The 27,515-nt window shown below is 50.8% G+C and overlaps 7 protein-coding genes across 7 annotated transcripts; 3 read left to right on the forward strand and 4 right to left on the reverse strand.

The window, feature by feature from the left end:
• Window positions 1-8,123: 8,123 nt before the first annotated feature.
• On the forward strand, window positions 8,124-9,199 carry COL26b_008663 (uncharacterized protein; the record flags this gene model as incomplete). The annotated part of the gene is made up of 2 exons (XM_053181413.1): window positions 8,124-8,431; window positions 8,494-9,199. The coding sequence occupies 2 exons, from the start codon at window positions 8,124-8,126 to the stop codon at window positions 9,197-9,199; spliced, it is 1,014 nt and encodes a 337-aa protein (XP_053034689.1).
• Window positions 9,200-9,806: 607 nt separating this feature from the next.
• On the reverse strand, window positions 9,807-10,655 carry COL26b_008664 (uncharacterized protein; the record flags this gene model as incomplete). The annotated part of the gene is made up of 2 exons (XM_053181414.1): window positions 9,807-10,262; window positions 10,347-10,655. The coding sequence occupies 2 exons, from the start codon at window positions 10,653-10,655 to the stop codon at window positions 9,807-9,809; spliced, it is 765 nt and encodes a 254-aa protein (XP_053034690.1).
• A 1,550-nt stretch (window positions 10,656-12,205) lies between these two features.
• Window positions 12,206-14,392, reverse strand: COL26b_008665 (uncharacterized protein; the record flags this gene model as incomplete). The annotated part of the gene is made up of 1 exon (XM_053181415.1): window positions 12,206-14,392. The coding sequence occupies one exon, from the start codon at window positions 14,390-14,392 to the stop codon at window positions 12,206-12,208; it is 2,187 nt and encodes a 728-aa protein (XP_053034691.1).
• A 1,088-nt stretch (window positions 14,393-15,480) lies between these two features.
• Window positions 15,481-17,106, forward strand: COL26b_008666 (uncharacterized protein; the record flags this gene model as incomplete). Its single annotated transcript, XM_053181416.1, has 2 exons — window positions 15,481-15,524; window positions 15,612-17,106. 2 exons carry the CDS (start codon window positions 15,481-15,483, stop codon window positions 17,104-17,106), a joined length of 1,539 nt encoding a protein of 512 aa, XP_053034692.1.
• Window positions 17,107-17,222: 116 nt separating this feature from the next.
• Window positions 17,223-17,828, reverse strand: COL26b_008667 (uncharacterized protein; the record flags this gene model as incomplete). Its single annotated transcript, XM_053181417.1, has 1 exon — window positions 17,223-17,828. One exon carries the CDS (start codon window positions 17,826-17,828, stop codon window positions 17,223-17,225), a length of 606 nt encoding a protein of 201 aa, XP_053034693.1.
• Window positions 17,829-18,437: 609 nt separating this feature from the next.
• On the reverse strand, window positions 18,438-19,108 carry COL26b_008668 (uncharacterized protein; the record flags this gene model as incomplete). The annotated part of the gene is made up of 3 exons (XM_053181418.1): window positions 18,438-18,567; window positions 18,632-18,780; window positions 18,839-19,108. The coding sequence occupies 3 exons, from the start codon at window positions 19,106-19,108 to the stop codon at window positions 18,438-18,440; spliced, it is 549 nt and encodes a 182-aa protein (XP_053034694.1).
• Window positions 19,109-21,818: 2,710 nt separating this feature from the next.
• COL26b_008669 (uncharacterized protein) lies at window positions 21,819-22,598 on the forward strand (the record flags this gene model as incomplete). The annotated part of the gene is made up of 3 exons (XM_053181419.1): window positions 21,819-22,094; window positions 22,177-22,434; window positions 22,488-22,598. 3 exons carry the CDS (start codon window positions 21,819-21,821, stop codon window positions 22,596-22,598), a joined length of 645 nt encoding a protein of 214 aa, XP_053034695.1.
• Between the last annotated feature and the right edge of the window lie 4,917 nt (window positions 22,599-27,515).

Here is a 27,515-nt window from a genome sequence, read left to right on the forward strand (position 1 = left end):
CGCTATCAATGTTTCTGTGGGAAGAAAGCGTCTGGAACGTATATGCTATGAGGGCCTTAGTTCTGTTTCTCTTCTATTTCCAACTCGAAAGCACCCTTTGTGGTTTTCAGTTTCATCTCTGGGAGCGTTCGGTTAGCGACTGTCGCGGCTACATCCCATTCCAAGGTGCTAGGATAACAGACACGCCATATAAAAGTTTCGACCTGGTATTTTTGTGTCTACGCGACTTCATTCCGTAGTGATGATAGCGATGCTAATAAACCGGACAACTACAGCAATAACGACAATAAAAAGAACAGCGACGACAATGATAACAACGACGACGATGACGGCGACGACAACAGGGACGACGACAGCGACGATAACAATATCGATAATGATATGAGTGACGACGGTAAAAGCGACGACAAACACGACAGTAACGACGAAAGTAAGAGGATAGGAAACGTAGTCGCTCTAGCACAAGAAAATGAGGGGGCCTCAGTAGGATATACGGGTTACAGGCGTGTGTAGCAGACAATGCTCTGATAGCTAAATGACACTGCCCGGCTGGCAAAGCTCTGGAAAGAGAGGATCCGCCGGATAATATGCGGTGGTGAAAGAAAGGTAAGAATTGCTAATAAGAAGAAGTGTAAGTGTAAGTAGAGTCCTAATAGCCTGATAAACACCCGTTCGATGTTGTCACCTGGAACTGCATTGCATGATCGCGTGTTAGAGAACATTAAATTAAGAATATTTGGGAATTCCCAGCTGTGCCTAAATCAGTCCATCATGTTGTAATTCTATTGCGTAGTCTCCTCCATATATCCCTAGCCTTCGCCTTCCATGCTTCGAGGCGTCTTCTACCCGATGAAAACGATCTTCTGCCTCCTTCATCTGCTGTCGCATTACGTTTGCTCCATGGCCGTCTGTTATGTTGTCTAACAGCACCCTGTTGGATGTCCCCTTCATGCTCTGAAGCAGCACCACGCTGCCATTTTTCTTTGAGCGGCGAGGCTTCTGGTACAGCTGACATGCTTGAATCAGGCGTCATAAGAAGATTCGATTCCTGTCCCGAGAGTGATTCTAGTCTCGAGTCGGCTTGGACGAGATGCGTGCGTAGTGAAACGCTCGACCTCTTCCCGGGCCGACTGATTCGTTGCCTCGATGGGCTCAGTTGCGCCGGAGGCATTACCCCAGTAGTGGGCGGGTTCTCGTTCTCTCCATCCTCGTGATTTTGGCTTCCGTTGCCATTGAGTGTGTTGGGGTTTGAAATGCCTGAAGATCCCAAAAACTCCGCCTCAATCACGTTCATATCAGATTCTGACTGGCTGTCCAGTGTATTGTTAACATCTTGAAGCAGCGTAAGATTCACCCTACCGTATTGGCTGTCCTCCGTAAACGGACGAGGGAACGAAGTGCGGGGAATTATTTCTTCGGCGCTTCGGTGACCTGGTCGGTAATATGCGGAGCCCTTGCATCTGGAGAGAATGGTGTCCAGTCTCTTGACCAACTTGGCCGTGTTGCAGCGGTTGTCAGGATTAGGCACTAGCATACGCTTCGAAACCAAGTCAAGGAATGCTCTCAATCCCTGCGATGCATATTGGTGGTTTTTTAAAAACGCCACCCACTAAAACAGTTAGTCAATCCGGTCAAGGAATAGGCATATCAGCTTCTGCTTACCTCTGTAACAGAATCCTTGACTGTGGCTCTACCTCGGTCATCGAAGTTGAAGAATTTGTCTTCCGCAAGGCGAGTGTATCGCTTGTCATCGTCACTCTGTCTCGCGGTGCTGAAGCTTTCGTATTGACCCCCCCGCATGAGAAACGACTTCTCACCAACGGCGTCGTAACCTAGGAGGTGCCAAGTGACGAACTCCAGATAGACACAACCCAAAGTCCAGATATCATACTTATGCGTAGCGCCGATTCCGTCCTCTCCGTGTACCTCAGGTGGACGATAAGTCTGAGAAAAGCCCTTGACGCTGTTTGCGTCGGTGACGAGGGCATTCGGAGCATGGAAGCGCATAAGTGTAAAATCTGCAAGCACGAAACGACCCTTTGCTTTCCGTGAACCTTCTAAGAACAGTATGTTCTGAGGCTTAATGTCTCCATGGCGACCTTGAGTTTCCTCATCCACCTTGCCATTGATGTCCTTGTCGCGGATATGGACTTGACATAGCCCCTCAGCAAGTCCGCGACATTGTTGCAGCAGCCAAATGAAATTATTTGCTGAGGGGATATCTCGCCTTTCAGTTTGCCAAAACTGTTTCAAGTCGTATTTCGCCCATGGAAATATCAAGTACTTTTCGGATCCTTGCTCGTATGAAAAGAAAAGCTCGATAAGGTTTGGGTGCGTTCTCCCTGGCCCACTGAATCGAGCCAATGCATCTCTCTCGTTTTCGAAGTTATCGTCGCCTCCCTCGGGCTTGAATAATTTGATTGCATAGTAAGGATAAGTATCTTGGTCCTGATAACTATGGTATAAGTAAATAAGCTGCCGACTCGAGAATGTATGCTTACCGAAGAGTCTCTTCGCCTCTGATGGTGGTCGTCATGGATACTGATCTTTGAAATTCGTCCGTGGGCTCCTTGTCGTGTTTTGCTAAACTTGATTTCGTTCAAAAATGGCATACGAGCTTGGGGATTAAACACGTGATGCTCTATCGCCGTGAAATCGATGAAAGGGGCGAGCACCACCCATTGCCATCGACAAAACTCGTCGGTGAAATATGGATTCTTGGCGTCGACGAAGATTCCATGTCCTGCAGTCAAAGGAAGATCCTCATCACAAACATTGTTTGCGATAAATCTGACTATGTGGCCTGGCTTCTCTATGAGTATCAACACTATCAGTATCTTGACGCGTTTCGAGTCGCCTCCTGCGGGGCAGATATCTCGTTCTACGTTGATATCTTCAATGAGATGGTTGTTGCCGGCGGTAGTGGTTTTCAATACGTTGTTGATGTCGTCCATGGACAACATTCGCTCTGATTGACTATCAGGTAAAAACTGCTCGGAGGTGCTGACGTCTCTTGGTAGAAGCTTTTTCCGAATCTTTGAAGCGACCGGATGCTCTGCTTCCGAAGCCGTCACATTGGTTCCTTCAGATGAAATTGACTCTGTTCGCAAAACGGATTGACCATCGGCAGTATCAATGTGCCTGTCTTGCCGTTCTGACTCCATATCCGTGATAGGACAGGCGCGTTCCCGAAGGATCCGGCTGTAAGAATGAGGTAAGCTATAGCCTTGGGACTCTATTGGATATCAAGACGCAGTACGCACAATCGGGCCTTTGGCTGGAGGCCTCAGGGTTCCAATGACCCAATATCACAGGTTCGCGCGCTCCGAGTGGCGCGATCGATGTTTGAACAAAGCTTCAAACGTGGCGGCAATGCTAGAGTGGCTTAGAGAATAGAGGCATAATTCTCAACGCCTAAAGATTGGAAATCTGTTTTCCTGGAGTGAGAAAACAGCGAAGGCTGCGGTACCCGTTCGACATCGGCAATCCATGTCAATGATATCCCAGCGACTGTGATAAGTGGGCAAGTACCACCCAGGCCAGCAAGTGGTCCCTCTTTCCACCTCCCCTTCCTCGAAAGGTAAGTGCACCCGTTGCCCTCGTGGGGAAGAGTTCTCCATTGGCTTATTGAAATGTACGCAGATATGACCCAGACAAAAGACCTCTGCTGCTGTAGCCAAGCCCAACTGCATACCGGTCTGCAGTTATATATGTTTCCAAGTCTGATTATTTGCTGGTTGGGATAAGACTGAATACGCACTCCACCTCATGCATGTGGCAAAACGGCTGGAACAGGCCATCAAGCGGGAAAAAGATGAACGGCTTAGGTTATCATGCCCGAAAGCATACCACATGCAACAGAAGACACTTTGTCGGGCCAGTAGAAAAGTCTTCGGGGCTGTGGGATATTGTGTGTGTGGGCGCTAACCCCTGCAACTAGGTTGGTGGCGCCCCGTTCAACCTCGACGAGGCTCGGCAAATGTCAGCTAGATTGCAGCCGGGCAGATTTCCGGCAGGCAAACTCCAGCCAGCCAGAATCCTACGAGTTTTCTCTGCCACATGACCTTACTGTATAAAAGTCTCTCGGGACCATCGTTGTTACAAGCTCCCCAAAGCTTCTCCCCTCCTCACACCAAGGGTATTGTTTTCTTCCTTTCCGCCACTATCGCACTTTGCTTCTTTGAAACAGTCATGGACACTATTGAGCGTCGCATAAAGTCAAGTGCTATCAAGAAGCCTCAACATCTCGTCACAAATTTACAGACATTTTGCAGAAATAAAGGGTTCCATGTGGAAAGCCTGGAACTGCGTAACGATTTCTACATCATATCCATGAGACCACAATCATCGAGTCAATCTAAGATATGATAGCCAGAGCAAGATGTGCGGTTTCCCATGAATCATCGCTTCTAATGTGCTGACAAAATGCCAGCGTACGATAATCGCGCGAAGAGATCCGCGGGCAGGCGCCTGGAGTTGGACATGGAAAATCATATATGTGCATATTGAGGCTACGTAATCTGAAAACATAGGTCATTGGTCGAGGATAGCAAATAATTGGACATAAAAAGTGCATCTTTCTGTCAGAATTTCGAACACGATAAAAGTGATTTCAACGCAGTTCACGCTGACTGCGATGAGACCTCAACGCTGCATGGGCGTGCGCATCACCCCTAGAAGCAACATTATCTTTCTGGCTTCGTTGCAAAGGGTTTGCCAAGGATGACACGCCGTCGGTCATCACCGAGGACTACTTCATAGCCAATGCAATTTCTCGGTTGCGTATTTCCATATTCCCGTCGAAATCCCACGTCATGCGTGTTGAGAAGTGGGTGGTGGGGCGTGGTGGTTGCGGTTTACCAATGGACATGAATTCCCGCCCCAAATTTGAAGCAGGCTGCGATGCAAGACAACCTTTTTCTCGGTTTGATTCGTGGAGCTGCACATGCGCACACCAACTGCATTTAAGTACTGCGTATGAGTCTAGCTACGCCTCTTGGCGGATGTTAACCCATTTGTGGGCCAATAAATGTGACCGCAGACACATGGAATCAGCTCTCATTCTTCACACAATAGGTCAGTGCCCACTCTGATGGGTGGCCACCCTTTTCGAAATGGCGCGGGCTCACTCACTTTCTGTCACAAGATTGAGAGTTCTGGGTATTACTCATTCCACAGCCTGATGAGGCTGATTGCTTGACGTCTTTCGTGGGGGCCGACCGATCTCACCTTTTCTCTTTCTTTTCTCTTCTCTTCTCATCATGGCACCCTCGATATCATGCTTGCAAGTCACGCCGAATATTAAAGAAATCTTTGATTGGCTTCGCCGCGGGACTTGTGAAACCACGAACATGGAATCTGGGCCGGTTGATGTTTCTTATGCCAGTATCAAAGAATTGTTGGTCAACCCAGATGGCGCGCACAAGCACGACAAGATTGAACACTGTAAAGCATTCCTGCCGCGGAATGCTATGCAGAGGTTGATACAGAGAGATTGTGTGAAATCGACATTGAGACAAAAATTTCGGAGGGGGCAGGGGGCCACGAAGCTGATCGACTTCTATGGCGCGGGAAATGCAGGCACGGTATTTCTGACCCTTGCTCGAATTGAAGCTCCTCACGACATTTGGAGAATCGTGAGAAAGGAGAAGTTCACAGACGACCACTTGCCAGTTCGCAGAGACAAAAACGACGGAGAAATTCGGAGCATCAGAATTGACGGCAGGATGAAGAACTCAGAAGAGCAGCCGTTAACGCAGTTTTCGGGGTGGAATCCTAAAGTTCGGGACGATTTCCTGGAATGCCAGTGGCTATTCATGGTACCCACATTTCACGAAGATCAATTCGCGTATGAGTTTGCCTACGAGTGCCCTCTTCCATTCGTTGATATCAAGGACGGCAAAATCTACAGGGGCTATTTTGGAACAGTCTTCCAACTAGGATTGAGACGTGACCACGCCAATTTCCCGAGATCTGCCATCGTAAGATTGAACTATACCTACCTATCAGTAATTATCACGCGTTCTGACTGTCTCACAGACCCCCGGAGCCAAGCCGGAGTACATCGAAGTCGGTTTGAAAGTAATGACCATCGAACAAACTGATACAACCGATACGGATGTAGAGAAGTTCTACAGCAAGGAGAAGGAAACTCTCAAGACAATGAGAGATCTGAACCATCGCCATCTTATCACTGCCTTCGCAGCATACAAGAGAGAGCATTTCAGATGCTTCATATTTCCGTGGGCTAGTGGAGGCAATCTCGACAGTTTCTGGAAACGTAACTCAAGCAAGCTTGATGGAAATCTGGTTACGTGGGCTGTCAATCAGATGTCTGGAATTTCAGACGGAATCGAGAAGCTACACGGGGCTCACATACGCCACGGCGACATCAAACCGTTGAACATTCTCTTTTTCTCGGAGTCAGGAAATTTGGTGGTAGCCGATGTCGGTCTTGCGAAAGTACACGAAACGTACACAAAGGACCGCGAACCGGGAACAACCACCAACCACGGAACCAACAAGTATGAGCCACCGGAGATGAATGATTTCTCACGAAAAGTGACGAAGATCTCTCAGAAGTACGATATTTGGAGTTTGGGTTGCATGTTCCTCGAGTTCACGATCTGGCTGCTGTATGGCCAAGGAGGCCTCGGAACTTTCCAAGATAAACTCCAAGCTAATGGTACGGGGAGACTTTGGGTACAAACCTCACGTGGCTATGTTCTGCATCGAGCTGTAAAATTGTGGATTGAAAAGCTCAAAAGCCAACTCGACCAAAATGGTGTGTTGGGGAAGCTGGTCTGGCTTATCTCCGGAAAGCTGCTCGTTCCTGTGGACGACCGCTACACCGCGAAAGAATTGGCATATAAGATGAGAGCGATTCAGACGCAACTTCCAATCAAGGGATTGAATGACCTTGGTCCTGGACTGGAGCTTCTGGCCAAGCAAAGATCAGGTAATATGCCCGAGTCTCAGGCCGATCAAGAGCTCGTCTCACCATCCGATGAAGTAGGTCCTGCTAGATGAAAAGAAGAATTGGGTGGCTTTCACTGACACTAGTGGGGTAGTACGTGAGTAAACCATTCCTAAAACATCTTTGTTGCTTTTGGGCCAATTGATCCTGACCAAACCGCCTTAGAATGTCAGTTGAACACCAATACGTTGAATGGAGCTGCTGTCTGATTTGAATATAGCCAGTGAGTAAAGGTCGCGCCGTGTCTGTAAGAGCCACTGCTGATCCGTGAAGCGCACAAGCGATCTTGACGATGAGTGGCGAACCGTTCCCCAGAACGGGTGGGCCCGAATCCTGATCTCGCGCCTGAACTGGGCGACATTGAGACCAGAGGCCAATACAGTAGAGCTTTGCGCTTCTTGTAGCATCGTTGATTTTCTTTCGTTCCACCTGTCATTGTATCGGAGTGTCACTGATCTGGATCGGGGTGCGGCGGCGTGTCCTGTCTGCCGTTTTCTCTACCACTGTCTTTCGAAATATTCGCTCAATCGTGACGAAGTTGTGGAGTTATCCGCAGACAAAGATAAAGGCCTATTCATACTCTCTCATAACGCCGTTCCAGTCATATCGATATATCTCGATCCGGGTATGTATTGCTTGCAAGAATCAGGCCAGCATCTAATTTCGCTCAGAATCCTCTGACCATCAGCTGCCCCAGGTGCAGTTTGGACTGCCACTTCTGCCTGCGCCCGGTAGCTCACAGCAGTTCGATCTCCTCAATGAATGGGTTCGCCTTTGCAATGAGGAGCATCACTGCATCGCAAGTCAAGTAGATACTGGAGAAAGAAACATTGTACCGACACGACTTATTGACGTTGGAGACGATCAAGCCCCCAGTCTGCGTCTTATCGAGACGGAACAGCATAGAGTGACTGGACATTACATTGCTCTAAGCCACTGCTGGGGAGCTTTGCCAAGCGGAGAAAGGGTGTGCACATATGCTGATAACATTGACAGCTTCAGGAAAGGCATACCCTTCCACGCTTTACCAAAGACTTTCCAAGATGCAATCACAGTCACACGTGCACTAGGAATCCGGTATCTCTGGATCGACTCCCTTTGCATTATCCAAGGGGATGCCGAAGACTGGAAGTCTGAGGCAGGAAAGATGGAGGACGTCTTTAGCTCAGCTTACTGTACAATTGCTGCCAGCTCTTCGACGTCTTCTTTGGATGGATTTCTCTTTGATCGAGCCCAAAGGGCAGCAATAGGCATCGAAACTCCCCAAGGCACCTTGTACCTGGCCGAGTCTATCGACGACTTTGAGGCCCACGTCGAAAAGGGTATTCTGAACACCCGTGGCTGGGTACTTCAGGAACGCGCCCTGTCAAGAAGAACCATACACTTTACATCTACCCAGGTGTACTGGGAGTGTGGACAGGGCGTACATTGTGAGACGCTAGCCGAGCTTGGAAAGTAAGTTGCTCTCGGGAACGACCAGGTGCGCTAATAATCAGCTGACTGGATGTTCGTTACAGCCGGCAATCGATGTTCCTCGGCGACTCCAATTTCCCAACTTATGGGCTCGAGCACTACAAGGACGAACGCATCCGGCTTGTGCAATATTTGTATCAAACCTACAGTGGACTCAGCCTCACTAAGGCTTCTGATCGTTCAAAGGCGATTCTAGGATTGCAAAAGCGCCTAGGCTACACGTTTAAATCGACAGCTAAATACGGAGTTATCTCAGCCTACTTCGAGAGAACCATCCTCTGGCAAGCGGACGTCCCAGCTTCTCTGTCAAAAATAGACTACGAACAGGGTCAGACAGTTCCTTCATGGTCGTGGATGGCAGTCATGGGAAGAATTCGATACATGGACATTCCGTTCGGCGAAGTGGCATGGACGGGCGACCTTGAAAACCCATTCCAGTCAGGCTTTGATGATACCGGGTGGCATGGACGACTGATTGCTAAGGCTAAGCGACTCGCGATCGACGATGGCGAATTTGAAGAGAGGTGCAATGTCGATCTGGGTCTCCACAAGTTCCAGCCAAGCAGCTGGAAGTGCGTGGTTGTAGGGGAGAGCAAGGTCGCCAATATGAACGGCGACAAGAACCAGTATGTTCTGCTTATACGCGAGAGGTCATCCGGCGTAACACCGCCCGTTTATGAGCGAGTTGGTGTAGGCATACTATTGCAAATGCATGTTGCTATGGAGACTGCCATAGTTTACGTTGTATGATGCCTTGGGGAATTTGAGGGGTTGCCAGAGTGCACATACATTTCAATACCATGAAACAAACTTGGGTTGATGCTTGGTACTGGCCCGGACGATGTTGTTCTTCTATTATTGTTATTAGTAGTACATCCCCTATCTCCTGTCGTTATCCATGTCATCGTCGCTGTTATCGTCTATGGCGACTCCTTCCCCGAATAGCTAGAAGTAGAAGTATTTGAGAAGAACGACATATGCTAATTAAACTTGTAAATGAAAGAATGATGTCACATTCTGTTACATTCGTCTGCCCGGTTAGTGAGACTCTTTGGCTTTGGGGCATGAATAAGACAACTTAAGCGGATGGAGGTGTTGCCAACTTTCTCTCGTCACTTGGTGGCCCATGCAGAACAAGCGGGCAGTAATTCGCACCGGGCGACTTAAATACGCACATGAATAATCAACCTCGCAAAATCCAGGTCTCACAATCAGCGCCTGACAGCCTTCGCGCGTTAGTCCATGTACTCGTCCAGGCAACTCCCAAGTTTGCGTTCAATCTTTGTACATTGTATCTAACAATATTTACATCTAACCACACCCTCAATTACCCAACCTCAACTCTAAGTACTCCACCTCAAACAGTCGAGCTGTTAATCGCCTTCCAAATCTCATCGCTCAACGTCTTGTTCGCGTTAAAGTACGACGCCAGCTGCGTCTCCTTCTGCAGCACCAGGTCCGCCACAAGACGCCCGAAGACGACGCTGCCCTCGGCATTCAGGTGCGTGTTGTCGTCGGCCTTGAGGTTGTACGAGTGCGCCTTGTCCTCGCCGATCGCCTGCACGAACTTGCGGCTGTTGAGATTGAGGTCGATGTACGTCGTCTTGGTCTCTGTGGCCGCCGCGATGGTGCGCTCGCGCTCGTTGGCGAGGTTGTTCGTCACGACGCCGTTGGAGAAGCTGCGGCGCGTGAGGGGGGTGACGAGGATGGGCGTCGCGCCGAGGGCCTTGATCTCCTTGGCCAGGTTTCCGAGGTTTGCTTGGTACTGATCGAGGGAGATGTTCTTTTCGGGCTTTTGGTCGTTGTGACCGAACTACGAGGCGATCTTCGTTAGCGGCTTGTTCTCTTACACGGTGTATCCTGCTGAAGCAAAAGCAGCGGAAGATGGCTGGCTCACCTGAATGGTCACGTAGACGTCAAAGTCCTTGACGCTGTCGGTGACGGCCTTCTTGACCGTTGCCCAGTAGCCCCCGCTGACATAGTCCACCGTCGTGCGGCCGTTGACGCCGTAGTTGGTGCCCTTGGCCGGGCTCTTGAGGAAGCTGAGGAATCCGTTGCCCCAGCCGCCACCGCCCTCGGACTGCTTCGCCGTCGTGGAGTCGCCGGCGAGGTAGAAGGCGGGAGGCTTCGCAGCGCGCTTCTCTGCTGGGGGCGCAGCCATAGCCATGGCCGGCAGCAGGGCGGAAAGGATGGTTTGGGCCTTCATGTTGTGATAGTCTACACTGGGGGTCGTCCGGGCTGAGAGTCGAATAGCTTCAAGATACACAAAACAACACTTACAGATACGAGGAACGAGGAGCAGCCATCTCGGCCTCTTATACGAATCCGGTTTCAAGACTCAAGGAAAGAGACACTCCGTAGCTTTCCCCCAGAGCTGCATGACCCTTACAAACCTAACCCTCGTCAACAGCATTGCCAAGCCATGCGACCAACCAGATTTTCGGACGCTCCTTTCTGCTTCTGGTTCGTTTGATCCGATGTGCGGTTGAGCCAGGGTTGCCATTGCAAACAGAATGGTGCAATGCAAGCTGTGGCCAGCTGGTCTCGACACATACATAGCACAGCGGCGTGGAATTCAGCGAAGCAAAAAAGTTAGACCCCTGACGCGCCGGGGATGATGCTGGGAAACACGGAGATGTGCGGGGGACCCAGGCTTGCCAGGACGGGCATTCGCAGCCTGCAGCTGCACTTTTTTAGAGTTTCTCCGTCAATGGGAAGGGAGAGCTTGTAATGTGGCCCATGGCAAGCTGTGTACTTGGCACATCTCCAATTGGAGCTAAGCTTTTGAGGGGTGTTCAGTGAGGGGGGCACTGACATGGGATGGGTTGAAATGCGACGCTTCGTTCCGACGGAAAAAGCTGGGGGACCATTCTGATCTCGGATCTACGCTAGCTACGTAAACTTGCAGGACGCAGGACGCTGCAGCGGCAGTTTTCTCCCACTTGGGAAAGGAAGCGCTGCATGTCGGACGAACGGACGGCAGTTTGTAGCTTCTCGCGGGCGAATCCGAAAAGTGAGCGAAAGAGATCGCGGGGAAATCCTTCCAGTGCGGATAGATTAAACGTAGATTGGGAACGCGAGCAGGGGCGAGTACACGAGGAGTGGAGTTCGTTCGGCCCTTGAACATATTTCACCGTCGCAGTTCGTCCGATTCGGGCGCGAGGTTGGACTAGAACTGGATCGTGGAACTGGGAGCCGCCCGAGGGGCATCCCAAAAGGAGCAAAGTGAAGGAGGGGCGTCGGAGCTGGGATGCCTTGGTCGGTGAGCTGGCCACGATCACGCCGTAGCCCGTTGGATGGCCGTGATTGAATTTGACAGCCGTGACTCGTGGAAATTGTGGGACGACACAATATGTTTTGCAGATTGCCTCATTATCATCATACAGCTCTATACCGCAAACGGGTACGATGTGTTTGTGTTTTGAAGGGGGTATTCTAGTAGGAAACTTCGATATGGGCGTGCTGTTGCGCCGAAGATGCCGTCCTTCCCGGATGTTCCGAATTGCATACTCATACTCTTACAACAATGCCCTCTCGTCTCGTCGTCCCAAGTTCCAGATGAGAGGGCATGAATGTCCCTTAATATTCGTGTTACATCATGTATCCATGAAAATTCCGTCCATCCCAAAGAACTCAAGCTGATTGCTTGGAAACTTTTGTTGCCAGTAGAAGGCCACTCTGGTGTTTTTTTTTTCCGTCCAATCCGTCCAACGCCCGCCCACACACAACTCATAAACACATACAATCAGTTTTAAATCATCGGTTTCGGTTACTAGACCACCGCTTGACCATGACTTCGCGGATCTTGTACAACTTGAAGACCTCCGCCGGGCCGCCCTTCTGGAGGGCCTCGTCGAACTGGGGTGGAGGAGGGATGTCGACGTAGACAAGGACCAGACTCTTCTGCACGTGAGACAGAACGCGCACAACACCGTGGAGCCAGTGCCAGGTCTTGCGAGGGAGCTCGCGATCGCTGTCCTTCCACCACTGGTCTGAGTATGAGGGCAGGATGATGGCACCGAATTCGGCGTGATCAAAGACAGGGCCCTTGGCATACAACATCCAGTCGACGCCGAACTTGATGCCGGCGCGGGGCACCCAGCCGAGAGAGCGGAAGTGGTGGTAGACTGCATAGTTGACAAGGAAACTGTCATCAGGGTGCAGGTCGGTGCTCGCGCGAGAGGGGAAGTAGGAGTACTGGCGGAAGAGGTTTAGGAGCTCGGGGGTAGGGATGAGTTGCTTGTTGATTGGGTTGACGACGCGAAGAGCGCCGAGACCGAAGGTGAGGAAGAATGCTTCCTCCGAGGTGAGTTGAAGATGTTCCTTGTTGACGATCTCAGTTGGTGTAGCCTCCGCCTGTGTAACATGTGTGCCATTTGTCTGCGGCTCTTGATCCGACTCCACGACGCTAGGCCCCAGAGATGCCCCATTGAGGGATGGTATCGACTTGCCATTCAGCAAAGCAAAGCTAGGGCTAGGAGGGTCGGACGACAGGTAGGTGGCCGACTCAACCTTGGGAGAGAATCGCACACTCTTCCGGCGTTTCATAGGTTTGGTAGGGGTTGAAGGAATATCCGTCGACGTTGTGCTCAGTGCCTTGGTACTCTCGGTGTCGGTGCCGTTGGCAATTCTGTCGTGATCCAGCAGATCGTTTATCAGATGACCAGTCGACGGCTTGGTAGACCCATCATGCTTGACATCTTCGGGTATCGTCGACAGCTTTGGCGCGATAACCTTGGCCTTGCCGATGCCGTTCGTTGTGTCGTTCGACTCGTAAATGACAGCGACGTGTGTATTCGGGAGTGACAACAGCTCCAGCGGGCCGACAGGCGCAGCGAAGATCGAGACAGGTGACGAGTGGCCGTTGACCGAGACGCCCGATCCGTTCACACCGTTCAGGGTGACAGACTCCGAGTCGCTATTCACCAAAGTCGACTCCGGACTGTGAATACCGTTCGTCGAGGCGTGGACGTAATCAGCTGCGGCCAACGACGCGTGCGAATTAGGCAGACGGAGGAGTTCGAGAGGACCGGTAGGAGAGGACGAGGCAGTAAGAAGAGGAGACAAGGGTTCGCCGAGGGCCTTGGCAATCTCGGTTGCTCGAAGAGCATCCTCAGGCTCGATGATCGTGGCCGATCCAAGGCTGGCCGTCAAGGGCTCAATGGGCGAAGAGACACCGTTGACTAGTCCTGTTTCGATGGCAGACAGAGAGTCGAGAGACGCAGAAGGCACAACACCTGGCTTAAGCTCGGTAGGCGTATTTATGGACGCATCCTTGGTCACATCTTGGGAGAGGGATTCTGGTTCGGTGGCCGGGTCGGCAGGGACAATTGGTTCAGGCAACGAGATCGCATCAGTCAAGGCGGGTTCATGGCCGTTGACGGAACTAACAGTGGCAGCGGTGGTCTTTGACGTGGCCTCCTGCGCTTCCTGGAGACGCGTTTGACGGATAGCTTCTTGCTCGGACTTGGCGCGCTCCCACTTCATCTGCCTGCGCTCTTCGCGACGATTGGCCGTCACGAGCTCGCTGACCTGACCAGGAACCAAGCCACGGCGAACCTGCTCGCGTTTCAGCCAGTTGGGCTCGCTTCGACTCAGGTTGCCCTTGCCATAGAATCCCTGCTCCCACAGCGCGCGCATGGACTTCGCGTCGAAGACGTTGACGGACTTGGACTCGGGGGACCAAATGCCTTCGTACACCACGGACGGCTCAGCAGGCGGTGGGAAGAAAGTCTGTTTCGTCCATGCGTACAAAACGTGGAGAAGAGAGATTGGATTACTCGGATAGAAGCTAGGAAGCGGAAAGGTTCGTATGGGCGCGGGCAGCTCGTAGATCTTGTGCAACGGCGGACCTCTCGGCCGCGGCGTCGAGACCGGGGTGCCCTGCTGGCCCGGCGTCCCAGCAGGCGAGGGCTGGGAAGCTGTATCTTTGGTTTGGGACATTGTTCTAGCAAGTCATGTCTGTCTTTTGGTCTGGTTAGCTGGATGTCCACGCGACGACAAGCTTGCAAGATCAAAGAAAAGTTGAGTAGTTTGCGATCAGATACCGTTGTAGTCTATATTTGTAGCATTCATCGAGGTTCAATGAAGACGCCTCTTAGCACAAATGGGAAATGGTGTCATCATAGCAAACGAGGTAGCAAAGAAGGCAGAGAGGAGGGACCTGACTCTTTCCTATGCGAGGAATATCGCGACGAGAAAAAGAAGGCGATGCCCAGCCCTGCTGCCGCCACCATGGACGAAGGGAAGAACGTTGAGAGGGAAAAAGCTTGCAACTTACTTATTGGAGGTATTCCACCCGTCCTGCCGACAGATCACCCGTCAATTGGGCCATTCAAGCCGAAAAATCACCTCACTTCCCGGAGGCAGCTCAATCCTGTTCGGCAGACGTGTGGTAGGTTGGGAAGAAAACAGTAGGTCGCAAGCGTCGCGCAGAAAATTTCTTGAGTAGAAAAAGGACTCCGCCGTATCCATTGTCGCTTGTTTCCGTCCCCACCGTCAGGTCTGACTCTTTTTTGTCCTCCGGAAAAACTCGGCATTGAGGTGTGGCTCGCTGACATAAGCCATCAGGGCTGTCCTCAGCTGCAACCGGATAGAGCTTGAGCCACAGCTCACCATCCTCAGCTCACCAGCCCCAGCTGAGTTCCTGCCCCAGGCGCGAGGCTTTAACCTGTGGCCCGTGCTTGCCTCCCCAATCTTAGCATTTGGAGATTTTGGTGGGGCCCGTCGAATTTCAATGCCACGCGACGTGGAAGTTGCTCTCCGATAATGCCGATCCTTTGGGACTTTGGGATGCTGCAACCTTGTAACCCGCTTCCTGGCTTTTGCTGACGCTCCTTTGCTTTTACTCCCGTCAACTTCAGACACGTCTTTGGATCGCCAGATTTTGCAATGACCTTCTGACAAGGGGCCCGCTACATTTTTTGCTTCATGGCGTTTGGTTCTGTCTTGTCTTGATCGCACCACTCTAATAGTCAACCTCTACGTCCTCCGCCTCAACGGCATTATCTTGCGCCATGATTAACCTCTCAATGGCGCCCCAGACGATTGCTGGTGCATGCGTTGTCTGGAGCACGTTTGTTTACATTGTACAATCCATTGGGATTTTCAGAATGTAAGCTGAGCTCTTTGATGCTGTTGCGCCGTTACTAAATGGCGATAGCTTCAAATCCTACTCCTACCCGCCGAGACCCGCCGTGTCGTCTTCCCTCAAGAAAGAAGATGTCCCGCACATCACCGTTATTCGTCCCGTCAAGGGCCTCGAGCATGGCCTCTACGACTGCATTGCTTCCTCATTCCGACAAAACTACCCCGCCGACAAGATGACTATCTACCTCTGTGTAGCCGAGAAGAGTGACCCCGCATACCCTGTGCTGAAGAAGGTCGTGGAGGACTTTCCCGGCTTCGATGCCCACGTACTCGTGGAAGATGAAGATCCTTTGCTGCACGGCCAGTCAGGCCACATCGACAACCTCGGACCGAACCCTAAGGTCAGGAACATTAGTCGTGCCTACCGCGAGGCCAAAGGCGACATCATCTGGGTCATGGACTGCAACATTTGGATTAGCAAGGGGGTTGCTGGTCGCATGGTGGATAAGCTTCTAGGCTATGAGGCCGACGGCAAACAAGTCAAGCCCTACAAGTTTGTCCACCTGCTGCCCATCGTTGTCGACACTGTTTCTCCTCGCGATGCTCCTCCCCGGGAGACACAGACCCTGCTTTCGTCAGGCCCCGAACCCGACTCTTATCAAAGCCACAACGGATCTTTGTTGGACTACGCGCGAACCCAAGGCGGTGGACGTCTCGACGAGATGTTTATGGCTACGACGCATGCCAAGTTTTACGGCGCAATCAATACCGTTGGTGTCGCCCCTTGTGCTGTGGGCAAGAGCAACATGTTCCGCAAGTCACATCTGGATCAGGTGACGGATCCCGCCCAAAACCCAACTCTCCTCGCGAACAAGAACCTCCCCAAAGGCATCGACTACTTTTCCGAGTACATCTGCGAAGACCATCTCATCGGCGACCTCCTATGGAAATCAAACCTGCCCGGCTTCAGGAACCATGGCCTCGTCGTGGGCGATATTGCTGTGCAGCCCATGGCTGGCATGTCTGTTCGAGCATACTTCAACCGCCGTGCCAGGTGGCTCCGGGCGCGCAAGTATACTGTTCTCGCAGCGACCTTGGTCGAACCTGGTGTCGAGTCCCTGCTCTGCTGTGGTTATTTCGCCTTCGCCGTGACCACGCTACCCTGGTTCGGCAAGACATTTGGCACTTCCCAGACTTGGGGTGCCTTCGGTCTTTACTGGTTGGCTTTCGAGTTCATCTGGATGACCTTCGACTGGTTCACGTACAACCGCCTTCACGCAGGACACACTATCGAAATCGATGAGAACACCCCGAAGTTTGCCAGAGGCACCGCAACTCCCGGCGGCGCCCCTGCCAGATCTTTCTTCGAATGGCTGCCTGCTTGGCTTGGGAGAGAATTCCTCGCTCTTCCCATCTGGACCTGGGCCGTTTTCTGCGGATCCACTGTGAATTGGAGAGGTCGGACTTTTAACGTCCGCACCGACATGAGTGTTGTTGAGGTTGATGAGACGCAGACGGGCTCATCAGGAAGCAGCCAGCGTTCAAGAAGTAAAGACCGTTTAGATTAGACGCGCGATGATAGACAATACCCCTACCTAATGTTAAATCCGGCATAGCCACTTTGATATCGAACTTCACCGTTCACGACTCGTGCCGTCCCAAGTCTCCCAGTCAGCTTCAACCATTAAATGTGGTACCCAGACTTTTGCATGTCATCCAACACCTTCTCAACTACCTCTCCGTCCGCCTTAAACGCCATCATCCCGGCTGCTTCCCTCGCCTCAACCCACTCCAGCCTCATATTCTCATCCCAGGGCACCCTCTCCACATCCCGAGGAACATCCTCTACATCAACCCTTGCCGCAAACCAGAACACAATCTTCAGCGCACCAGTGAAGACGCACGGGTACACACAAACCGACGACGCCTCACAATTCTCCAGGCCGTCCGTCACATCAGCATTCTCGCCCACAGGAAAGGTCCCCTGAAGCTTGGGATCAAGCGTGGCTCGCGTGGCTACCTTGAGAGGGAGCGCCTCGACCTGCAACCCGGTTTCCTCGCGCGTCTCGCGCAGAGCCGTGGCAAGAAGGTCTTCGCCGATTTCTTTGCGGCCTTTGGGGAGCCAGACGGTGTTGTCTGCGATGTCGCGCAGGACGGCGATTTTGCGCGAGACGGGGTCGATGGGGACGGTGCCGCAGGAGACGAGGACGTGTTGCGAGGGGAACTGGCGTTGAGGAGCTTGGAGAAAGAGGGATCTGGATGCGTTGGGGTTAGCTTCGCAGGCAGCCATGGCGATGGTCTTTGGGCTGTGGGAAGAAGCGTGAAGCTGGGTTCATGCTGTTTATTGCGTTGACAAGGACTCGGCACTAATCGTTGCATATGTGAGGCTCTGAGCTGACGGCATAGGATTGGTCCAGGTTTTGGTGAGTCAGACCGGAGCCAACCAACTTGTCGATAATGCGGCACTTTGGGTGTCATCGATTTTATTCCAAGCTGCCTACATTTTGCATGTGCCGTTCCTTTCTGGGAGGGATTGTTGAAGCTAGCAGATTGGATCAGAATAGTAGCATGAACGTGAAGGACTTCAAGGACAAGGAGGGCGTGATGAATCGATCACAGAAGGAACAGCATACAATCGCTACCTTATAGGAGTCAATCGGAAGTCTAAGTCGAAGGCCTTTTACACAACCTATCATTCAACAGCAACTCAGAGACGGGATGGAAGATGGGGTGAAGACCAAGACAGCAAGTTCAACAATAAATATTAACATTTAATCATGATCGTGATCGTAGATAATTTTATGTACATGATGAAGCATATCTCGAGACAGTACAGCTTGACCGTTTCGAACTACCAGCCTGATGTTCAAAGCCTCGTGTACAGATACCAGAACAAATCTTAGTTGCCAGGCTTGCGGATCCAGACAAGCAAGTTTCCGTTGCCGTACGCATACTCGGCTCCCTGGACGGTGTTGTCCGCGCGCGTGCAGTAGTCCATCACGAACCCAGCACCACGAGCGACGTCGTTGCTGAAACACTGGGTCAGCTGATTGCTCGAGTAACAACAAAGACGCAAACAGTGAGTGGACTTACCAAGACGAAGAAGTGGTAGTAGCGCCACCGCCGGCGACACCGGTAATCTGAGCCTGTCCGACCACGCAGAAGACGCTGGAGCCGGCCACTTGACAGGCTTGGCTACCCTTGCGAGCGAGGTCGTTGATGCACGTAACCGCGTCGGGGACCTGGTCATTCAGATTAGATGCGACGCGCTCAGATGCTCATTGCTTGGGGTTTACTTACATAGGCCTCAGTGTTGGGGATTGTGTTGCAGTAGTATCTTTTCTGGAGCAGCCCGTTCTCGGCAGCAGCGCTGGTCTCGTTGAGGGACGCGTGCCAAGCCTCGACGGCCTCCTCGGGGGTGAGGTTGTCACCGTCCGGGTTGGCGATGATGCCGTCGACCCACTTGGAGAAGGAGAAGACCTCGACGGAGTCGGTCTGGGTGGTCGGGGCAGCCGTGGTCAGGGCTGCCAGGGCCAGAGTAGCGAGGGCGGGGAGGGTGAAGGAGACCATCTTGAACAAAATGGAGCCTTTGCCTGTCGGGATGAAAGCTGCTGGTGGAGAGAGAGGATGAAGAGAGAAAGGTTGGCGGCGAAAATCATTTGTTTATATATCCATTTCTTTGGCCAAGTTCTTCATATGCCTCGTCTTGCTATGGATGTCGAGAGGTTGCCTGCCTGGTATCTGTGGAACTGCTCTTCTTCGATAGTTCGTACAAAAGATCTTTTCGATGCCCCGTATCAATGTCAGCTTCATTTACTATGTAGAAAGAAGTTACCAGGGTCGGTAAGGCTCAGTTGAGCTATCCGCCTGAGCCGATCCAACGCTGCATGTAAGCTGGAGGGTATGTATTGAAGAGGGAATAGCTTCACTCGCTTGGAGGTATCTTGTCCACCGAGCGAAGGCCATTACCCACTGAACGGCCCGCGGCATGCCGCCGCCTAAGCATGATCGTGTTGGTTGTTGCTGGTCGGACCTGAAAGCCATCTCAGGACTCCCCCTGCCGCGAGGATACCAGTGCGGATCAGCACCTGGCTCACGGAGTTGAATAACGCAGTTGACGCGCTAGACTGCAACGATAGTCTCACCACGCTTACCAACAGGGCGTATTGGAATGTCAAGGCTCCATTGCCGATCCATTCTCTACCCAATTGACGGCTTTGAGACAGTGAAGTGATGGACTGCATGGGCAGGCGAGAAGTCAGAGGTTCATCGCGTACATGCGGTGTGAGATCGTGGGGCGTTCGTTGGCGGCAGCCTAGAGTTAAACCCCGATGTTCCCGCCCATTTAACCCACTAAAGCCTGGCCTGGCAGCTTTGAGCCGTTCACCATCGGCGTTCCCAGTGCTTCAGCGGGTCCCCAATGTAACCTACATTCGGCTACTCGTCCGAAAGACGACTCGTATTTCGAGGACCTTCCATGTTGAGAGTTAGCTCAGCAGAGCCTTTTCTGGGCTGGGCAGACGTTCACTGAAGCAAACCAGTGTTCGGGATGCCAAAGATCTTTTCCTCGCTGGTGGAGTTGACGATCTAAAAGCCCCAACTTTTAGGTGACCCCTGGCTAAAATCATCTCTTTCGTCGCTGACATGCATAGTGCTGGCTGAGGTCAGTGCTTCACAGATACATGGGGCAAAAGCGAGATAGAATCAAGCATGAATCTGAGGAGGAAATCTTCATTCCAGACGCGAGAGACGATACATGTATCCATCATGCCCAAGAAGAGAGGACAAATACGTGCAAAAATCAGTACCTCACGTTGAAACACTCGGAGGTTGCGAGTGAAAATGGCCTCACGTTTTCTCTATGGCGCATGGTATTCGACCTGGCTTATGGTCAACTCGTCAGCCAATGGACTTAGTAGGACGTGGTACACGGAGCCGCAATGGCTTTTTTTCGAGTAAGTCACTGATACTAGGCGGCAGGAGATTGAAAATATCTCCAAGCCATGTTGAAGAAATCCGCTGTCCTCATATCAATAATGTCGATTCAAGTCATAATACTGTTAGCCCGGTCAATTATGCATCGATACACCATCCGAGTCCTCGGGAATTTAGTGGAACACATCTAGATTGCCGATTGCTCAATCAGCTCGACTCAATTCGACTCAATTCGACTCAATTTGACGCTCGCGCCGACACTCGCGTATTCTCGGGTTTACTCATTCAGCCGTGTTCGGAGATCAGGCAGGCTGACAGGCGACAGTGACGGAGCTGCAGGAAAGTTGCGTGTTGCTAAGCATATATACTTAGTTACGAAAAGCACGCGGTCTTGCTACTGGTGGCCTTCTCTGTCACAACGCTTTAGAAAAGCCCCCTTCAGCGCCAGAGCAACTGCTTGGCCACGTACTTACATTTAGTTGGTTACCTATTGTGACGCAGCAAGGATAGCACGTCCTGCCCCGCATTTTACATCGATGCAGAGCAACCCAATGCAGCCGTCCACAGATGCGGTATTTCTTGTCATTATGCACTTACGAGGGACATTTAAGGGCGAAGTACTTCTTTTCAGTGTCAATTCCGTCCGGGAAATGGTTGACACATGCACATCCCTAATCTTGCTCCCACTCTTGGCAAACCTGTCTCGAGCTGTACCTTAGTTCAAAGCAGGCTTACAACGGGAATGATAACCACATAAGCGACAAATATTAGCTAGCCGTTCGCAAAAATGGCGGCGGAGGTTCTATTTTTCAATGGTTCGTGGGCTCCAATCACAAGACTTGCGCTTTGAAATTGATCGTATCCCAGAAACGGATGAGACGTGGGAATGGACCCCTGCACCTGTCAACCTGCTCAATGACAACCTCAGACTTAAGAAGAAATGCTACTTGTAATTCAAATGTCGTCAAAATGAATCGGAAAGTAATTGACTGGCTTAACCCAGGTTTCTCCAAGATGAAGTTTCGTTCAAAGGAGACGCAGACCCACCAGAAGCGAAGAAAGACCAGTCAGAGGAGCACCGTCGCAAAGTCTTGCGATGGTTTAACGTCCCGGACTTCGTCAGTAATAGAGCTTGTGCTGGATTGAACGGCTACTTCGGATGCAAGGGTTCTATCAAAGATTCTTCGGATGGAGAATCAGAATTACCAGCTAATAAACTGGACAGTCTGAGTACGCAGAAACAAACCATTCTTCCCTCCATCTTATTGATACAATAGTCTGGAGGCGCCTAACATATCGTGCTTTTCTAGCAAATTGGACTCGTATTCCGACGAAAAAGATCTTAATGAGCGGCGAAATATGTAGATACGAAAGCGGTGTCGATTATGAGTGGTACGAAATGGATTTCTTCACCCGATGGACTTCAAAGGGTACCAATCAGATTCTGTGTATCGACACGCCCGGAGAATTGAAGGAACGCCTGTTCGAATCTCTGGCATCCTCAGGCACTCTTGAGTTTCGGGATCCTTTTGCACTGCTGCAACTGCTTTTAGAGGAGATCCTCAAGATCTGTGACCAGTATACCTGGAGAATGTCCAAGACGATCCGCAAACATGAGAGGGTGAGCCTTGCCGTTCTCCGGCTTTCATTCATTACGCCGGCTGTACCTAAAGGATTTTCCGAGCTGCACTGACCAAATGCAGAGCCGCTCAGCGGTTCTGTTTGAGGAACTAAATACTATTCGTAGACATGCGCAAGATCTCGAAGAAGTAGCGGCAGTCAGTGTCGAGACCCTGGAACGCCTGGCCACGAGGCAAGAAGTCAACTTTCAGGAGCTTAAATTGGAGGAAAACTACCGAGCACAAGCGATAGACTACCTGCAGTTTCAGGTGCAGATGATGAAGAACCTCAGGCGACGGGCCCAGGCTAACTGCCAAAGAATGGATGCAGAGATGAATTTGGTAGGATTATTTGTTCCAATTGCTATGTACAGATTGCTAAAGTGCAAACTCAGGGGTACAACTTGATTGCAGTCATGGACAGTCAGATCATGAGATCCGTCACGCTCATGACGATGATGTTCTTGCCCGCTACCTTCATAACTGTAAGCAAACTCAACGCCTAGTAAGCCTCAAAAGACTTTCTAGTCGGCGTCTAACTATTTTAAGGCCTTGTTCAGCACCACCTTCTTCGATTTTGACGAACAAAGTTGGAAAATATCCACTCGATTCTGGGCTTACTGGGCTATCACATTGCCACTGACCCTTGTTTTCATGATCTCATGGTGGGTATGGTTTGGGGGAGCTTCCAGAGAAATAAGGGGAAAGCTTCTTTCTAATCTGGAGGCGGAAAAGAGGAGGTGGAAAAGAGAAGCCGCGGGGTGAATAGACCACCAACTTGGTAGCTTGACTAATGAGAACAGCAAGAAACATTGACGCTACGTCACATTGATCTGAATATGGAAGATTTTGTTCTGGCAACAAAGCTATGCTTGATGAAAGACTACTGTCTTGCAGGCAAAAAAGGACAAGCGATGTACTTATTGGCCAAGAGCGACAGTCAACATTAGACTCGGTCCCACCAGCCTCGTCGGCAATGTTAGGCTTTAGCTCACTATCTCTGACATAATGCTTCGTGGTTTTCTTTACCATAAAATCGGGACATTGGTAACCGCCTCGGCCAACAATTCATATCTGAAAATACCAGTCAGGATGCGGTGCCAATGTGCATGATCAAACTGAGGCACATGCACAGCCATGACCTTGCCCACGTTAAACATTGCCGTAGTTGGTATCTTCTTTAGTTGGTCCCAAGCCTGCGCGCGCAAATACGTACCGATGCCCCAAAGTTACACCGCGCGATGAACATGATCTCGTCTCTTTTGTATTGGCGTTATGAGCAATTGCAATTCCGAAGTCAACCGGGAGATCGACGTTCTCCTTCTGAATAGAGAGATTCCAATGGAGGCCTCGTTTAGTGAGACTGCACGGTTGACAATTAGGTGATCAACACAGGACAACCCATATTGCTTCATCACACAAAGACTTTCAATTGAAATTAGCGAACGGAACTTCCTGTTGGCATGAAGTTGTATATTATGCAACCGATTGCCTAACTAGTTGCAGCCAAGTACCTAGGCTTAGTGAAACCTTGACAGAGGAAAATGCGAAAACAAAACATGGCCAAAGAGTTTAATGAGCAAAACAAAATGAGAGAATATAGAAAACGAAAGATCCCTCTATATCTACACTGGCTTCCTTGCAAGCTGAGGATTCATACTGATCAATATCCTCCAGATCACATCGTCTCTGTCCTCGTTCGTTCGGCTCCACCAGAGAATTGCTAGGCCCAGCATGGTGATTGGGATTGCGGCGGCGAACCATATCCAACAATCTTTCGCGTAAGGCCAGGAGGCGTTTTCGAAAGCGAAGAAGGTCATGCTGAAGAACCCCTGTGAATGATTAATACCTGTATTTGATCGAACTAAAAAGACGTGATGAGTGCATACAGAGAGGAAAGTCCCAGGAAGGAATAAGATTGACGCGTATCCCACAAATTTAGTCACATCTTTTCCGTCTTTGCGGTTTTCTCGAAGCAACTCTTCAACCTTCTCAAGTTGGTCAAGGTTGTTCCTGTGTAACTCCTAGAAGGTGTTTGCTGTTAGCAGGACTCTAGTTATTTGATTGTTGGATAGAATTCCCACCAAAGCAATCTCGTTGTCAAGTCGGTCGACAAATGCACCAGCACGAAGTTTCAAATTGATCACAAAACTGTGGCAAAATTGGAACAGGTCTTCCTGGCTGGTATCCTTCCACTGCGGGCCTTTCGCGATAGCCGCTAGTGTAGTTTCAGCAGCGTTCAGAGTCTCCTGGGAATGGATCAGATGGCGAGAGAGCTCGTGCATGTTGCGATAGGTTTCTTCGCGGTTGAACCTCTGGCTTTCTTGTTGTTTCTTTGAAAGCTTAGCGCTTTCCTCCTTCTGTGTGGCTTTGCGCTAAGAGCATGTGAGCTGGCTGCATAAACACTAAAATAGAAACCATAAATACCTTTTCGATGTTTCGAACAGGCTTTCGGAACCCCCAAAGAGCATCGTCATACGTATGAACGATCGACTTCACTAGCTGAGGTAGAAGAACGGGCTGCGGGGTAACAGAGCCTGCTCGGCAACTTCCTTCCAATGCCTTCTTTGCTAGCTGCTGCCATCGGAGTCCGCTTGCGTCATCAAAGCAAAGGAGAACCTCAGCATGCCTCTGGCTTCGCTCTTCTTCATTAGATTGCCCCCCGGCTGCATTCTTCTGGTGATCATCTTGCCCGTTCTTTCCGTCGACAGTCCAAAATGATAAGAATAGCCAGTGGTAGAGACTCAGCTCCTTGGCCTTTGGGTTTTCTTTGTCTTTGCGGGGCCTGTCTTCAGATCGGTGACTGATCTTATTAGTCCAGTTCGGACGTCTGATGTGTGGTCTTGGGAATGCCTTAGAATGGGTCGTTTGACCACTTGGTGGCAGCTCTACGCGTTGCGAATGGGTACCAGACTTGGCCAATGTCCCCGGAGTGCCGCTTGAAGGTGATTCGCTTGAAGGTGGGTTAAGGTCTTTGACTCTGTCTCCTTCTCTCTTTTCGCCAATGCAATCCAAAGCGTGCCAGATGCGAAGCAATATCTCATCAATTACTTCGTAAAGGTCCAGTCTTTTCTTCTTCTCCTCATCTGTTTCGTCTTGTCTAAACTTCGGAAATTGGTCTTTGTTAGTCTCCAACCACTCCTTAAAATCCTCATAGAGAAGCGAAGGGGTCTTCTCCATTGGAAGATTATCAAGTGCGGTATTGGTCAGTCCTTCGCTCGTCCACTTGCTGTCTGTTAGGATCGTGTATCTGAGATCCCAGAGAAGAGAATGAATAGTCTTGTCAGAGGTTGACTGCATGCCCCCTTCGGGCTTTTTCTTGCTAGGATATCCAACTAAGGCGTGGACCCAATCACGCGTTTCTGTGAGCGTCTTTTTTCTCTCAACCTTTTTGTCAGGATCATTCTCAATGCCATGAAGTTCTTTGACAAGAAATCGGCAACCATAGGCTACAGATTGAAATGTTAGTCAAATGAACATACCACTTCTGCAGTCGGTAAGAGCAAACCATGTTCTCTGAAATGATGATTCAAAAAGAATCCGTTAGATTCGTAGCCAGTGTTTGACAAGAAAAACTTGTCGATGTTGAATTTCTCGATCAACCGGTCACTGAAACTGTCCGACAGACCGTAACTACACTTGAGAATATCTGTGATCCGGGGAAGAAAGCTACGTATTCAGGTCAGTACTATGAAGAGGATCGAACATGTCGTAATGTAATCTAACATGACATATTTCTCGGAAGGGGTTTTGAACTGTAAAGTCAACTAGTAGCGACGAACCGGCTGAGACAAGATGCCTTACCTGGTAGCTCAGCAAGGTCTCCTCTGTGAAATGGCCCGATTGCGCTTTGTCTGATCCTTCTCTGCATACCGCATGCGTTAGGAAGTTTGGAAACGTGTGATAGTGGGGACCCCTAATGAATCAGCTACCTGATGGAAAGATAATAGAACTCCAAGGGTCTGGGAGAGCTGCTCTGAGAAGGCTTTGGGACAGCCGGCTCGGGATGGATCTCGTTTATTTGGGTCGCCGTTGATTGAGAGGCACCCGATGCATTTGTTGATCCTGACTGGATGCCCTTAGTGGGACCTTGACGATTTTCTGTCTGTACTGGTTCATTTGTCACCGACCGCTGTGGTTTACCGCTCGAAATGGCTGGGCTTTCTTCCGAAAATCGGTGAATTTCGTGCTTGTGAGCATCAGGCTGGCCATGGCCATTGTGTTCGACATCGTCCTGTGACATGCTGCAGGGTGACGACTTTGCCTGGTTGTGATTGGCTATCCAAGGCAGGCCTGATGAACCTCGGAGGCGCAAGAACGAAAGTGGACGATTACCAAAACCGAAAAAAGAGGACAAGAAAAAAGGGCCAACAGGTCAGCAATGCCTGGGCATCGCCCGCTTTTATGTGTGGTCATTTTGTCGGCGAGGGAAGGCTGCGACCCCTGGGTCATGGCAACCTCCATGCAAGCATCGGGAAAAGAGCGGCTGGGAAAGTAGAGCAATCGGTCACAGACAGGCCTGTAAGTGATGCATGCCGCGTTGTACTCGACATGGATATGATTGGCCGGGCCCTCAGTTGAAAATGTGGCCTGAGTGGGCGCAGCTGCATGAGGCATACTGAGAGCGGAGTGGCTGCCCCAAAAGTGGTTGTAGGTAAGCAGTCCGGCCCTTTCGCTCAAAAAAAGCACCGTCGACGTTTTCCTCTCACCAAATGACTCAACATCACCGGCGACTGCTCTCAACACACAATGACGCCCTTCAATCCATCAATTTTCGACCCAGAGTTGCACACTATGGGGAGCGCCTTGAAGGAATATGTATTTCAAAGAGTTCACCAATGCATCCAGAGCCCGGACCGAGAATGGCGGCAAATTCGCATAAGAGGATCTTTACGACGGACTCCGCCGGCATTGAAAGCCCAGTGGGAAACGGATAGACCGGCACGGCCATTCAACTTCCAGCGTCCGACGGCGGTGATAGACGACGACACAATCGACTTGTGTTGCTTCCCTTCTCAGAGCTTCGTTGAGCATTACAGAATCGTAATTGCCGCATACCTGTATTTTAAAGGAAAGAGCGACTGCTCTGTCCCTATCCCGCCGGCATCCACGGAACCCCTGGAGACCTTCCAACAGTCAAATTTGCGGGTCCTTGGACCAACTGACATCGTGATCTTCGGCGAAGTGCACTGCCTTCCCAATCTTCCGCCCGGTCGATGGTGGGAGACTGCTAGCGAAAGTCAAGAAACAGATGATTTGTTCGCATGGCAGAAGTTTACTTCTCCCACTGGAAGGACTGTCACTCTCCTCGGTTGCAAAGAAGGTCTGTGGGGGGAGGCCGGAAGCGCGATCGTTCACGCTTTGAAGGAGTTTTCCGGGATCAGTTGCGCCCTCTACGTAGGAAAGGTGGGGGCTTTGGCCGG

This window comes from Colletotrichum chrysophilum (genome assembly GCF_026319265.1).
Source record: "Colletotrichum chrysophilum strain AFK26 chromosome Unknown scaffold_77, whole genome shotgun sequence".
Taxonomy (NCBI): Eukaryota; Fungi; Ascomycota; class Sordariomycetes; order Glomerellales; family Glomerellaceae; genus Colletotrichum; species Colletotrichum chrysophilum.